The sequence below is a fragment of the Calidris pugnax genome, unplaced genomic scaffold (genome assembly GCF_001431845.1).
Source record: "Calidris pugnax isolate Ruff unplaced genomic scaffold, ASM143184v1 scaffold24, whole genome shotgun sequence".
Taxonomy (NCBI): Eukaryota; Metazoa; Chordata; class Aves; order Charadriiformes; family Scolopacidae; genus Calidris; species Calidris pugnax.
In genome coordinates, this window is record NW_015090922.1 from 3,557,167 (window position 1) to 3,571,804 (window position 14,638).

At 42.7% G+C, this 14,638-nt stretch overlaps 1 protein-coding gene across 4 annotated transcripts in view; it reads right to left on the reverse strand.

The window, feature by feature from the left end:
• Nucleotides 1–2,348: 2,348 nt before the first annotated feature.
• The window catches only part of MARK1 (MAP/microtubule affinity-regulating kinase 1), a 57,294-nt gene continuing 45,004 nt past the window's right edge, over nucleotides 2,349–14,638 (reverse strand). Inside the window, exons 13-18 of one of the 4 annotated variants that reach the window (XM_014950996.1) lie at nucleotides 14,151–14,344; nucleotides 11,574–11,674; nucleotides 9,313–9,474; nucleotides 8,253–8,504; nucleotides 5,376–5,420; nucleotides 2,349–3,323 (exon numbers count right to left, since the gene is read on the reverse strand). In XM_014950996.1, the coding sequence (XP_014806482.1) occupies nucleotides 2,969–3,323; nucleotides 5,376–5,420; nucleotides 8,253–8,504; nucleotides 9,313–9,474; nucleotides 11,574–11,674; nucleotides 14,151–14,344 (1,109 nt within the window). In that variant the 3' untranslated portion in view covers nucleotides 2,349–2,968. Of the gene's footprint in view, nucleotides 3,324–5,375; nucleotides 5,421–8,252; nucleotides 8,508–9,312; nucleotides 9,475–11,573; nucleotides 11,675–14,150; nucleotides 14,345–14,638 lie in introns of all 4 variants that reach the window. The other 3 variants (XM_014950995.1, XM_014950998.1, XM_014950997.1) reach the window with 3 other exon arrangements.

The window sequence follows — 14,638 nt, forward strand, 5'->3', positions numbered from 1 at the left end:
AACGGGGAGTTGCCGGGGGATTCACTCCCCACTCCCCGAGAGAGAGGGGAGCCCAGCGGCCGGGACGGGGCGTCGCAGCCCCGGCAGCGCCTCGGCGCCGCCATCACCCGTGAAGCACCGGAACGCTGATCCCCCTCCCGCCTGAATGTCCGGCTGCGATTGAGATCCGAGCGTTCCCATCCCGCTCCGGCCCCAGGCGGTAACTCGCAGGGAACAGGTACACGGCCCGGCAGCCGCTGGGGGCCAAATATTGAGGATTACACGGCATCTCACCGCCTTCCATGCTGGGGTACCCTCTGCTCTGCCACTGAAACCAGCAGCTCTGGAAAAGTCTCTTTCTCGGATCTTCCTACCTTACTCCTACCAGGAAGAGGGGATTTTGGATGGAGAGGCAAAGGAGGAGATTTGGACAGTCAAATCCATGGGATTTGGGAAGGCTGGGGGGGCAGCTCCCCTCGTGCACTCGCCGAATAACATTGTGTATTCACTACTGAGGGTTCACAGCTGGTCTCCCAGTAAGGGAAAAGGGGAAAGAGGGAACAGGTTTGGGAGTCAGGACTGGCAGTTTCAGGAAATAACGCCGCTTGCAAGCTGTCCCCACGCACAGGAACGTTAAACGGGCCCTTGGGGGGCTGTATTCCATGGGGGAACCTCTCTCCTCCCGCGACGCTCCCTGTGTGTTGCGGACACGGGCACACGAAGCTGAAAACAGCCCCAATCCCGGGGAAAGTCGGCCACGTAAGACAGGGCCGGGAAAGGGGAAGCGGCCCGAGGACGTCACCCCCTCCAGCAGCATGACCTATATTTTTGCCACTGAACCTTTGGAAAAGGCAAGGGGTTTGGTTTCATAACTGAATACACACACGATTTTGGATTAACATCAGGGTTACGTTCCAGTGGCATATTTTCAAGGGTAATTGAACGTTTACAGGTAAATTGAGCAGACACTCAAACCCCTCCCGAGGCCGATTTTGGGCAAGTTTCTGGAAAAGCTCCATTTCCAAGAAGTGTTAACCCCCTCCCCACCCCAGCCCTTGCTGGAAAGGGCAGGGCCCCGACCCGACGCAGCGCTAACCCCAAACTCCCCCAGCGTAAAAGATGAAAAGTCTGTACGCGATAAACCATTTCACCACCTTCAGTAATTACTGCGCTTTCATAAAGGGCAAACAACAAGTATTTTAGTATGAGAACTGTTCAAGTAAGTTTTAATAGAGTGCACCAGTGAATCAAGATGACTTGCATCAGATTTTGTTTCAATGAACATCAGATTTTTTTTTTTAAGAAAAAAAAAAAAAAAAAAAAGAAGAAGAGGGGCTACAGTTCTTTCTTCCCAAACACCACCCTTTTTCTAAGGCAACGACACACGTCCATCTCCCACCACAGCGGTTACAGAGGAAAAGCTACATCACGTACAGAATGTAAAGTCCGTCTCGGCCAAGAAGCCACCGGCGAATGGCACATTTACTACACTTACAGCCTTCTAACTTAGGGTTACAGAGTTTACCACAGCTTTTTTTTTAGTTTTTATTTTTTAAAGTGACAATTTCTTAATGAACTTTCTATTCTTCACAAGAGTGTGCAGATGGGGCCCATATGTTGATATTACAGTAATTACGACATTAAATAACATTGCACAACCAACCTCTATGGTTAATTCAGTACAAAATAACAAGTATTAAAATGTACCAGTACTAGTGGTTTTACATAGTTTATAATCATTAATTATGAAGGAAAAAAATGTGGGTTTTTTTTTTTTTTTTTCTTTTCTTTTCTGTAGGCAAGTGCCTAATTACAAAGCTGCACATTACAGGCATAATGATGTGGAATAAATACAAGAAATCTGGTAAAATATTAAACACAAACAGGTTACATGGGAACAAACTGTACAACCACAAAAGCATAAATCAACGATTCATCATTATAAACAATGTATGTTTAGCTGTAAAATATTACGTGGAATTGCATGTACTCTTTGGGGGCACATGTTCCAAAAGCCGAGCTAATTCCTGAGGTGGTGTTATTAACTTACACAATTGGTCAACACTTCAGATTATCTTGTGCTATTAAACAGTCCCAATATTAATATATTTCCATAAAATGGAATTTATAGTATTTCTGAAGGCAGCAAACAAGTGATATTGTACACCATGATACTCAAAGGAGACAATTGCGGTTCTCCGGGTCGGTGCTACATCATTAAGGGGCGGGGGGGAAGTGCTGTCATCGGGGACAGAGCATCCCCCGGCGCCCGGTTCCCTTCCCACCGCTCTGAGCCGGCCCCAGGCAGAACAACCTTCTGAAACTGTAAGTGCCAACACTGTAAACATGTTTGTATATATTTTTTTTTGTTTGTTTTTCTTCTTCTCTCAACTAAACACTGTCCAATAACAAGGATAAGAGCCAAAGATAAGCAGGAACAGTCTCGAGTAGAAGAAAAGCCGATTATTCATCGACTTCTCGTTCAAATCATGAACAATTTTTAAATAATTAAAATGGTCATGCTACAGTCGTGAGAACTAGTTTTGTGCATTTGACTCAGGACACAAGTTTTTTAAAAAACGCATGATAGAGGTAAGACTTATAAAAAACACCAAAAATGTAAATGATAGGGAAGAACTTTTCCAACTCAAAGCATCAAACATACATTTCTGTGCAGAAATCTAGACAACTATACAAGATCTGAATTTAAGCAGTCATCTCTTTATTATACAACTCTATGAACATAAAATGAACAGAATGCTCTATATACTTACCTGTACATGTGAACATAACTTCTTTAGCTACAGTTATTTAATATAGGTCATACTGGATTTAACTTTACAATTCTGAATAACTATGTATAACCTTATTGCAATAAGGGCTGTTTCTACATGGGGAGTTTCACAGGCCAATCACGAGGCGTAACCAGTACATTCAACGTGTAGATCGTGTTTGAATCTTCCCTGATCCCAGAAGACGAAGGTTCTCTTTACAGCTTCAGCTCGTTCGCTATCTTGGATGCAATGTTCTTAAAGGCGATAGAAGTCCCGGATATTCTCTTGAAGCGAACCCCGTTGAGCGACAACCGCGGCAGTTTGCAGACCTCCATCTCCCACTGGACGAGGCTGTCCTGTCGCGCATCGCCGTGAACGCAGAAGAGCAAAAACCTCTCCTTTTGTTCATAATCACAGTTATTCGCATCTAACACCTTCCGAATCTCTCTCATCATATCATTCGGGTCCATAGAACTAGTGGTCTTCATACTCCACGTGAACCGCAAGGAGCGTGGCTTCGAATCCTTGCCATCCTCCTTCTCTCGGTCCTTGGGCTCCCCAGAAGCGCTCCTGGAAGAGGCCACACACACACAACGGTCAGAAGGCAACGTGACGGAGCCAAGAGAAGACAGAAGAGAAATAACGGTTCTCGAGCAGGGGTTTCTAAACCGCCACTGACGCCACTGGCCAACGAGCCAACTCAGCAGCCGTGTCCCATCTCCTGTGGGGCACCGGGAGGTGCCACCAGCGCCGGAGCAGCCCCGGCAGTGGCGGAGTTGGAAACCCCTGCTCGGGAGCGTTGGGATGAGAAGGTGTGCGATGGCAGCCGCAGCAGACAGAGGGCACTCCAGACCGCCCCAGGCAGCGTGGGGCTGTGGAAGCATGGCTGAAGTTTCTGCATGACCCGGAGCATGCCGGACACCCACAGAACTGAATCCAGGGACACAGTCCTGAAGCGGAAATCATACCGGGAAAGCAGCAGAGGAAGAAATCCCACCCTGCGATTCACAAGTCCTCGGTTAATCCCCTCCCCTCTTTTCCGCCTTTCCCCCCTTTTGCGTTTATCATGGATTTTTGACCTCTCTCTGTGTAAAAAGACCTTATAATAATGCGCTTTATTTTGACTGATGAAGCAGAATTTTGCGTTGTTAATTTGGTTGTGAAGAGGTTGTTTGTGGACCAGCTGAGCGCTCAGCCAGCCAGAGAAACAGCGACATCAAAGTATTTTAGTTGATAGGATGACTTGGGACAAAATTTCAAGGGAGCAATTTCCAATGAATGTTCCTGCTCTGACCCTTCTTCCCTCCTGAACAGATCACTTACTGCAGTGCAGAAAGCGTTTTGAGGAACAGCACTAAGTGTTTCACAGTAATTCCACACCAGCTATCTCTGCTCCTGCCCCAGGCACCTCGGATGCCCAAGGCGTCCCCCCACCCAGTGGCTGGGGAAGGGGCTGCTCCCACCACCATAAACTGTGGCTATTCAGAGAGGAGTCAAAACGAGTGTTTTTAATTCGAGTTTGAGCGCGATCCCCAGAGAACCACCTGGATACTGAAGGACAGAGCACGGCAGGGGTAAGATCTGTAACGTTTAGCCCCAAACAGACACTGTAGGATGACAGAGCAGAGGGAGCCGGAGAACGAGAGCGGGAGCTGAAAGCGACTTCACACTTCCCTCGTTTGAACGTTCAATTAATCGCTTTTCCCTTTCCAGGTAAGAATTCGACAGTGAATAGACTTTGGATTGAAAAGGGCTGATGTAGATAAAACGCATTGTGTATCATACAATGTATCTTGTTAAGAACATGCTCCTTTTTTTTTTTTTAAGGTTTTTTTTTTTTTAATAAAAGCTTTCTGTTTTGGAAACGAAGTTGATACTTTCTGTAGGTGAGGGGTTCAGAATGCAAACTACAATGCCTGTTCATCAGAGAGCGCACAGATAACGTGATGCACTGTGCTAAGCACACCAAAATGCAGAACCAGACGCTGAAACATGGCAAAGAGCAGATATACTGGAAAATGAGCGTATGAAGGAATGCTGTATTAATTACTAACAGAGCACCAATAGATTTGTGTACAGCATTGCCGTACAAATTCAATATTTAGCAGTCACCGCCCTTTTTGTCTGAATGTCACTTAGTTTATTTCTCAGTGCAAAGTGACATTCATTTCTCGGGGACCATAAGGTGTTTACTTCCGGCAAACAGCAGCTCTAGTAATGAACACAGGATATAACTATAGTCAAAATTTAATATATACATATATACACACAGACACGCACAAAGTATACTACATTTTCCACTGAAACCAAAAGTAAACACCATTAAATATTTATAAGCCAAACCATGATTTTAAGTGCCTAAATGATTGGTTGACTCCTGCAGGGGGCTTTGTTATTCAAAGGAATATGCTTAAATAAAGTTTTATATTAAATACTTCGCAAGAAAGCAAAAGTGAGGGATAAAGGACCTCACCAACCCCCCTCCCTCCAGATAAAGACATTTTGGAAATGCAGATTACTTAAGCACTATTCTATGTTACATCCTGATTAAAAGTCTTTAAGAAATCACTTAAACCTTGATGCGAAAGACCTAGGAGCGAAGTATTAATAGTGGCTCCTCACCTTGAGGTGTCAGTTCTGCCACTGGCTTCGCCTTCACTTGGATCCCTCAAAACAAAGTTAAGGTTGAGATTCAATGATAAAGGTGAAAAATAAAAGTTAAGAAAACCTACATCTAGAACAATGTTAAATAGCTGCCCAACAAAAAAAATTAAAATAAATCAGTATAATAACGCCAAGCCTAATACTGGTTAATAGTATTTTTTTTCACAGCTCTAGTTTTAATTTCCTTTTATGATACCTTAACTTCTTTCAGTTGTTTAATTTGTTTTTTTTAAACTGCTGGTAAAACCAAAACGCCGTTCTCCACCCGCCGCAGACATGATGCCCGGGGTAACTCCAGCCAGCACAGAGAGCTGCCATCAGGGCAGACCCTTCGGGCTGGGGGACGTGCCCCACTTGAATGCGCCCAGAAATTAAAGGTTTCAGATGTGCCTAAGAGTTTGGGAACCCAGTTCAGAACAGTTACTTCAACATCTGCTTAACTTTAGGCAAATCAGCTGTTACATGGACTTTGGTGAGATTATCGGTGAGCTTGAGGTTAAACACATCTTTTTTCTGTTGCTGAACTAGAGCTGTACTTTACCGAGGAACTGGTTTTGGATTGTGCCTTTTTAGACTGAAGCAACTTGAAAAATACCCATAGATTGTATAAGCCACCCGGGTATGTTCCTAGTGCTGCTGTACAAACATTTTAGCACCCAATTTAAACAAGCTAATTAATTTAATAGCTTCAAAACACAAATAATTTAGTAACTAACATCAGAGAAGTATCATTTGACATAAACCATTGATACAAAATGCTTCAATACCCTGTTCATTAAGTATTCTCATTATGCATTTATTTTACATACTTACCAGAAAAGGCATTTACCTTTGCCAAAAGACAGTAAAAAGTCTTTCACCTTGTAATCAAAGTATGCTTTAAACTGTTATTTCCTGAACAGTGCAGAAGTTAAAGGCATGCAGTTACACAAGCCAAATAAAAGAAGAGCACCCCCCCCTCCCCAAACCTCCACCCATATCACCCCCAGCCACTATGAGTTTCGAACAACCCAAAATTTAAAAAAGGATAAAACCACATAGAAATACCAACCACCCCACCTCCAGCAACAGCCCAAAAACCCTACAAAGCCTTCACTACAGGGAAATGCATTTGTAGCAGTATAAAACAAAATAGGAAATTGAATAAAAATGTTTATAGCAAAGATAATCTTAAAATTTTAAAAGACATATATTTACAATATATTAATTATAAACAATAGTTCACAACATTATTTTAATATTGTTGTTTAACATAATGAAAATATTCTTTGATCTGACTCTTAAAGGTCCCTTCCAACCTAGGTGATTCTGTGATTCAAAAAAATTCCAGATACCATTCCTTGCAAATAACAATGAGCTATAATGCAAAAAAACCAGTCTGAGCTCTTGGAATTGGTTAGTTACCAAAAAACACCTTCTTCCCATTTGGGAATCTGCACTTACAACCGCTTCACTAACTTTGCTGTAACTTTTTTTTTGTTTTTCCTTTTTAAAACAAGAGAACAAACTCTCTCTCCCCAATTATTGAAGTGCTGGAGATCCCAACAGTGGAGGATCAGAGTCCTGTAACTTCAGGTTTCTGAAAAAAGAAAGTCATTCATGTAGTTTTTTTTGTTTGTTTTAGGTCATGACAGGAGGTGTGACTCTGACACTGAGGCGCCATCGGCTCACCAGGTTAAATCAGTTTTATGAGGAATATCACTGCATTCCTAGCTTTCTCTCTTCTCTTCCCTTGTAATATCACCTCATGCAATTCAGGATATTCTACTTACAAACTTGCAACTGCTTAAGCAAGCTCTGAATTTACTTTTTTGCTTGTTTGTGGGGTTTTGGGGATGTTTTTTTTTAGTTGTTTGGGTGTTTCTTTTTTGCTTGTTTGTTTTTTGGTTTTTTGTTGGGTTTTTTGTTTGTTTGGTTTTTGCTTTGTTTTTCTTTTTTACACACAAAGGATAGAATTCAGTACAAAATCCCATGACTCCGCAAAGAAAATAGAACTTTCCAAGATCCAAGTCTGTTGTAAAACTGACAATAACGCGGTATGGACACATCCATAAACAGGCTTAAGAATTACAGGTAAAACACTGTCAGAAAGAGGCAAACTGTGAATTTAGTCCCCTTTTGGGAAAGCTATTGTGAGCACTAAGTCAACAGTCACTTGCTATTAAACAGTGCATTTGCAAGTCTCTCCCAGCACCTTTCCTACAGTATTATTACTGTCAGCATCATCACAGGGATGAACATCCAGGACGGGTGGATTTTCTTCTTTCAGAATCCCGAACTCACACTGGAAGAAGCTGGTAACATGGTGTGAAAGGCTGCACGATACTGAAATATTAGTATTTCCACACATCCAGCCTTCTGCCCACTTCAAAGCTTCTCATTTATTCACAGATTTTAGAATTCCCTGAAATAATTTGTTAATACCTATTCTTTCTAAGCACGGCAATAAAATCGTTGTAGATACAGCCCTTGCAACTGCATCCTGTTAAAAAAGTAAAACATTCTTACTCGTTTTTAAGGCACTGCTTTCAGTATTTAAGTTCATTTAATTGTAGCAGCTTCGTATTTTAGCTGTAAGGCGTGACCAAAAAAACCCCTTTTGGAATAGCATTCTCTTGCTCCTTTAAGATAAAGCAGCAGAAGAGCTGGTGAAACGTAAGGGTTACAATATACACAGAGAAGCAAAACGAGGCAGGTGCTGGAAGTAGCACATACACCAAGCGGCATTCTAACTAAATTTACATTTAATTCAGACTTAAACTGGAAATTCTCAGCGGCCCTAGTTACAGGCTGGGCTTTTTTTCCCCCCTCCCTCCGAAACCCCGAGGTACTCACCTGCGAACAAACTTGGAAGTGATCTTGCTTATGATGCCGGTGGAGGTCCCTCTCCGGGTGTGAGCGAAGGCCCCGGTGTCGTGGGAGGGGGAGGCGGGGGGCCCGTTGTAGGTGGCGTTGCGCCGCTCCCGCAGCTGCTCCCCGTGGAAGGTGCTGCGGCTGGAGCTGCCCCGGGGGAAGCGGGTCCGGTCGGGGGTGCTCGTGCTGATGCTGTGAGCGGACGGGGAGGCAGCGGGCACCCTCTGAGAGGCGCTGCTGGGGGAACAGAAGCGTAAGCAGAGGGAAGGACCCCGCTGGAATGAACCCTCCTACGCAGCAACCGCTTCTCAGAGACAGGCTGAGATTTGGTTTGATCGACCGCTCTTGTGTGTGTTTTAAAACCTAAATCTGCTACTGATTTGCTACTATGGTTTGTACTGACAAACAATCAAGAAATACTTTCATTGTAAAATCAAATTTCCTCAAGTATTAAGAGCAGTTAAAAAAGTACACAGAGGTAACAGAAGAAAGAAAAGAGAGAAAAGTCTGTAGTAAGGTCTGAAAGTGTTCCCAGCCCCCCTTCCGAAAAACATGGTCACCAAAACCTTGAACACACAAGTGCTCCAACAACTTAATGGATATTTCTTAAGAAGTAACCACCTGGCACAAATAGACGTACAAAGCTGTTGGGCACTTAATAGTGAGAGCAACTACACGATGGTTTTTTGTGACAGAAATGACCCTAGCAATTCCCAAACCCAAGAGCTTCGCATTTCAGCATCCATTTGAATTCACGGTGGCCTGTGTTGGACACTCTTGTCCAAATTAGTTACAATTTTAACTAAAGCTTTCCAGAAGCTTCCAGAGGGAGGCAGTCACAGGACTTCTGTAACTGTATGCAAATATGAGTGATGAACTCAAGCTTAAATCACCTCTAACACCCAACACCGCTCGAGTGAGTTACGTTCCAAAGCTGAGCGATGGTTCGGAACAGATCGCAAAGGCATTGACGCACACCATGAACTGAACAATAACGTTCCTGAGGTGCACAGCGTTGCAGGAACAGCAGCAGATGCCTCACCTGGGCCGGTAACCTTCAGTGCCATCCTTGATGGTCGGCAGCGTCACTTTGATGGGGTGGCCGGAGGCAGACATGGACTTCTGGTGGCGCGGCCGCGTGGAGATGGCGGGAGTGGCCGCGGAGCCCGCAGAGGAGGTGCTGCTGGCAGACATCTCCGTCAGGCTTCCGCACGGCAGCGGGACGGACAAACGGAAAAGAGAGGTTAGTGTAAAGCCCCAGAGAAAACGGGGAAAATAACAACTCCTTTCTGCTCTTAGAACACAACAAGTGCTGTCTAAATAACCAGAAGACTGAGTGAGCAGGCTGCCTCCATCAGGTAAAGTAAACAGAAGTCCGAGAAAATTATGTTCATCCATAAATCACATCATCTTATATGTTAAATTAGGCCTTTTCATTCCTCCCAAGATTAACGCTTACACACACATTATTCAAAGTAATGAAGAAAGACTACAAATAGTACATGGAAATAGTAAAAACGTACTGAAAAAGAAATGTGCAAAAGACTGAAATAGATTGATTAAACAGACTCCTTTTTTGTGAAATGGATACCCGTATTTTCAGAAGACTCAAACACCCAAAACATCGAACATGGGGATTGCTGTCACATTATCCCTTGGGAGTGATGCTGTTTGTCTCCTCTGGCCCTTTCCACCCCTGCTCAGCTGAGCCAAGCCCCTCAACACGCGGTTCCTGATGCCGGTGACTATTTCTGCTGCATCCAAGTGGTAACGAAGAGATGAAAGCAGTGGCAAAACTACTGCCATTAATTTTTAAAACAGAAGTCAAAACGACTTAAGCCAAACTACAGCTTTGCCTCTATGAGCATTAAACTAAACCACATTAATAATGCATCCGCATCAACAGCCCCAAAGCCAAACAGTATCTGCAGCCAAGAGGCCAAGATTTTGGGTGAACAGTGCAATGACACAGGGTGCTCAGCTGCCACACAATGTACTGCAGGAAAGGCAAACAGGACACAGCTCAGAAGAAAAGTCTTCTCCTTAATTTTTCAGAAGGTGCTCAAAGAGCTGAGTGTATTTATTGCACTCATGAAAGGAACAGGGATTAAGAGTCATCCATCTTTTCAATACTATGGGAAGACATTAAATATAAACAGTAAAATGAAAAAAATTTGAAATAAAAATCCTTTTCATTATAATGGTTTTGGTACTAAATCTATTGAAGGAAAAACATCGTCAATTTTTATGAGATCAGAAAAAATATTTTAGTATATATTTTAACCCTAAATACAAAAATAGATGTTGTATTTTCCTTCTTTAAAAGGACTGTTACAAACTTTGTTCAAATATTTTAAACTACACACAAAAATTAATGTACTTCCTTAAAGCAATTTAAATAGCTGTACTTTACCTGTTCCACAGCTCATCATTTTACGAGATCTTTAGCTTTATACTTTTCCTATTTCCAAAATTAAATGCTTCTTAAAAAAATTCAAACACTAAGACAGAAAGCAAATCCAAACAAGTTTACTAGATATTTATTTAATGATAGAGATTTTTTGTTTCATTCTACCTTAACTGTTCTATCTAAATAGCTTTTAAAAAAATAATTAGAGTAGGAACTCTTAGCTTTAAACAAACAAACAATCCAGTATTTACTACTGTCCATTAAAGTCAACATGTTTTTTTGGGTATGGGGTTTTTTTTCGTTTTGTTTTGGTTGGTTATTTTTTTCCGTTAGTTAACCCCTGTACCAAGTCAGGGCCAGGGATTAACTAACACCAGGAATGAACAAAGAATGTATTTTTAAAAAAGTAGTTGTGGCAAAGTTAAATGTATGTTTAACAAAACATACTAAATGGAGTGTAATTCTCACTCCCCATACAGATCCATGCTGGTTACCACCACTATGAAAAGACTATTTAGGCCAAGAAATGATATCGAAAAGGATGGACAAGTCCAATTGGAGTGATTTCTAGTGGCAATGAAACAGGACCAGACAATCCATGTGTGTGTCCCCGCAGCAGAACTGCCCCTGAGCTGTGAGCAGTTACCTCACTCTGTGCTGGAAGACAATCCCTGGTGATAAGTGTGATTCCATAAAAAGAGGCAAAGGCAGAGCCACGCTTCTAGTTATAAATTTCATCACAAACACAGAAACCGCGGGGGAGGAGGAGGTGAAAACACACAGTTGGATGATGTATTTCACACCACGTTCATAATGGCATTAACTGCACAACCTGCTGCTTCTGTGCCCTGTCCCTGTTCCCACATTAATAAACACGAAAGGTTGAAGAATACCTGTTGTCCTTCCCATTCTGAATTGCAGAATAGCGATCCGAAGAGCGTTCACAAACGTATGTGTTCCTCCTGGTCATTCCACTACCAGAAAATACATTATTCTACAAGAAAGTTAAGAGTAAAATGAAATTAAATACTTTCTTCTTCTAAATATTATCTTGTACAAAAATGTAATCATTGGAAGGAAATCAAAACAGTTTCAGCCGTTTATGTATATTTTTAATGTCTTCAAATGTACCAGGTTCATCTGTTGACAAAAATCACTTCTCTCATGAGCTATTTTTTTTCCCCCAATAGCTCCATTCACCATCACATACTGAGCCGTTAGGAGTATGCTAAAAGAAAACGTAGAGAAATTTAATCTTGCTTTACTAAGTATTATTATCTAATTCCCATTCGCTGTGTTAATGAACAATGTGTCTCCGGGACCAAGAGAACACATGGGATCCCAGAAAACATATCTGTCTGGCTGGCTACAGGCTTCTGTGTGCCCGTTCAATTGCCAACTACAGCTTCAGCCTTACAGTTCGTTGCCCCCTGTCAGGAGAGTTTTCAAGAGAAAAGTGAAAAGATGATCGATCTGTGTCAGTTACCACAGAGATTACAATGCAGATAATGTGGCAAATAGGTCTTGTAGCAACAAATACCGATAGGACTTTGTTTGCACATACTTCATAAAACACCCCCAAACAGCCCCCTCTTGCCCCCGCCACGCACAGATCAGCAGCTGAACACTTACTTTCAGTGCGTGACGTACAATTCTCAGTTCTTAATCCAGTACATACTGAATTTGGGGTGGGAGAGGTTTGCAAAGTGCTAGCATTCCATACTGACGTGCACTGGCAACAGAGTTCAGATCCACTAAGCCTGGGCAGGACCCCATAAACCCCGCAGACTCCTTCTGTAGGACACCATGGACTCTGCGAGATTCCCCGTGGTTGGTGTCCCCCACCCAGAGCTTCTTGGTATCAGCATCACCCCGCAGCAGCCACCGAGTAAACAGTCCCAAAGCCAGCTCATGGGGAAGATTCACAACTGCAGGAACTGGTTTGGAAATCAAACTCTCTGAAGGGAGACAAGTATGACTGAAGGTGATAAATAATCACTTGTTTCTGTGTAAGCTGCTCAACTGTAACTGCTGCCCATCACAAAGCCTTTCACAAAGTCCCCAAAATAGCAACAGAACTAAAAACGTACAAATACTGAGGTTGCCACTAGCAAGTAAATCAATTTATCATTCTTCATAGCAAAGATACTCCATTTAATTAGTTCTCACAAAGCAGAGAAATGCTTTTGACATATCAGCTTCTGCCATACGTGACTGCAATCAGCTTTGGGGCAATAGCTTGGGAAAGCTCAGATAGGAAATCTAATCTTCGAGGACTCAGAGCTCCCGCACGCAATGCACAGCATCAGTTCATAGACTCTTTGTGGGGGAAAAACCTCTATTTAACATTTAACATTTGAACAAAAAAGCATCTGCGGGTGTACTGAAGACACAGCCTGCAGGCTGTCAAGAGTTAAGTGAACTTCAGCATTTATTTTGTTTAAAGAGAACTCTAGTAGAAATGCAGATCACCTTCCCAGAACATCCAAGATGGGAGAATCCCAAAGGACAAGGAGAATTCCTGCTGCCTGTCTACTGTACTAAAAGACAGGCAGAATTTTTCGATTTAACACAGCATGTCTCCAAAATAGCAAAAAGTATAGTTAAATATTAAATTATGACTAATGCACGTTACAGGCTTTGGTTTTGGTGGTGGGTTTTTTACCCCTCACAAGAACTCCTCCTCCCAAGTGGCTGTTGAACACTGTGAATATTCTTTCATTGTGCATCCTGAACACAGATATTACTGCACATGGACTTCCACAATGCAAAGTAGATGCTTTTATAATAGAGAGACAGACTCTCCTGTTTGGAACAAAGATGCCTGAGGCAGCAACACAATCGCGGTTTACAGAACTACGAGTGATATCATCACAGAAGAACTAGCAAATTAATCATTCTCAATGCAAGAACCAGGCTGTAAACCATAACATCAACAGGCACACGCACCAGGGAAGGAGTAGGTTGTTCCCCCCCCACCTTACCCCATCTCTGAAGGGCAAAATGAAGTGGCTTCAGAAAGCTAAACAAGCAAATTCACAGATAAAAAGTTTGTGATGTCTATTAGGCAGATTTTTTCAGATGAAATCTCTGATTCACAAAGTCCTTTGACTTCCTTGCACAGACAAGAGCATTAGAAACCAGAAAAAGAGCGCTCCATATTGGCTCCGTTCTGACATTTTTTCCCTAAATACCTACTATTTGTCTTGACAGATCGTCAGTTTGCCCAAGCACAGACATTCTTGTGCTCACTGTTACGTTAGTGGTAGAAAAAGAGAAGTTGTGGGGGGAAGGGAAAGGTTTATTTTAAAAGGCATCCACTGTAGCCTATTTCTGTCTGCCAGCAAAAGGGACCAGAAATAGACTTTGTGGCTTACTCAGTAACCATCATGTCTATAGTAACCTCATGCAGCAGATTTGGTTTAAATAGGGAAAAATAAATATAACGAGCCAAAAGCACACACACTCACACTGGCAACTGTAGTTGATTTCTTTCTCTCAGGACCCACGAGGGGACTGGCAGCCATCTCTCCTCGGGACCCCACCGTGGTGCTGCCAAGTTTGCGTGAGACGTCCTTGTCCCAGTCGTCCTTCTGTTCGCTCTCCACGCTGTTCGCCTGGGCCCTCTTCGTGTACGACACAGCAGGAGGAATGGAGGGACCAACTGCCAAACAAAAACAGTTTTAATAAACACCTAAAAATAATCACGGCATTCTTCTTGGCCAAAAGTCTAAATTTAATTCCCTGAGTTCAAAAAAAAGCATTTGAGTGACCATGACTGCAAACCCGGCACAAACACCAACCTGTTACATTCCTCTGTTCTTGTTACCCTCTCCCTCTCTTTGCTCCCCATTTGCAGTTCAGAATTAGTTCCCATTTCACAACAATGTGTAAAACCTACAATTCTAATTCTCATCTTAAACCCATGCAATTTGTGCAATACTATGAAGAAAGGAAT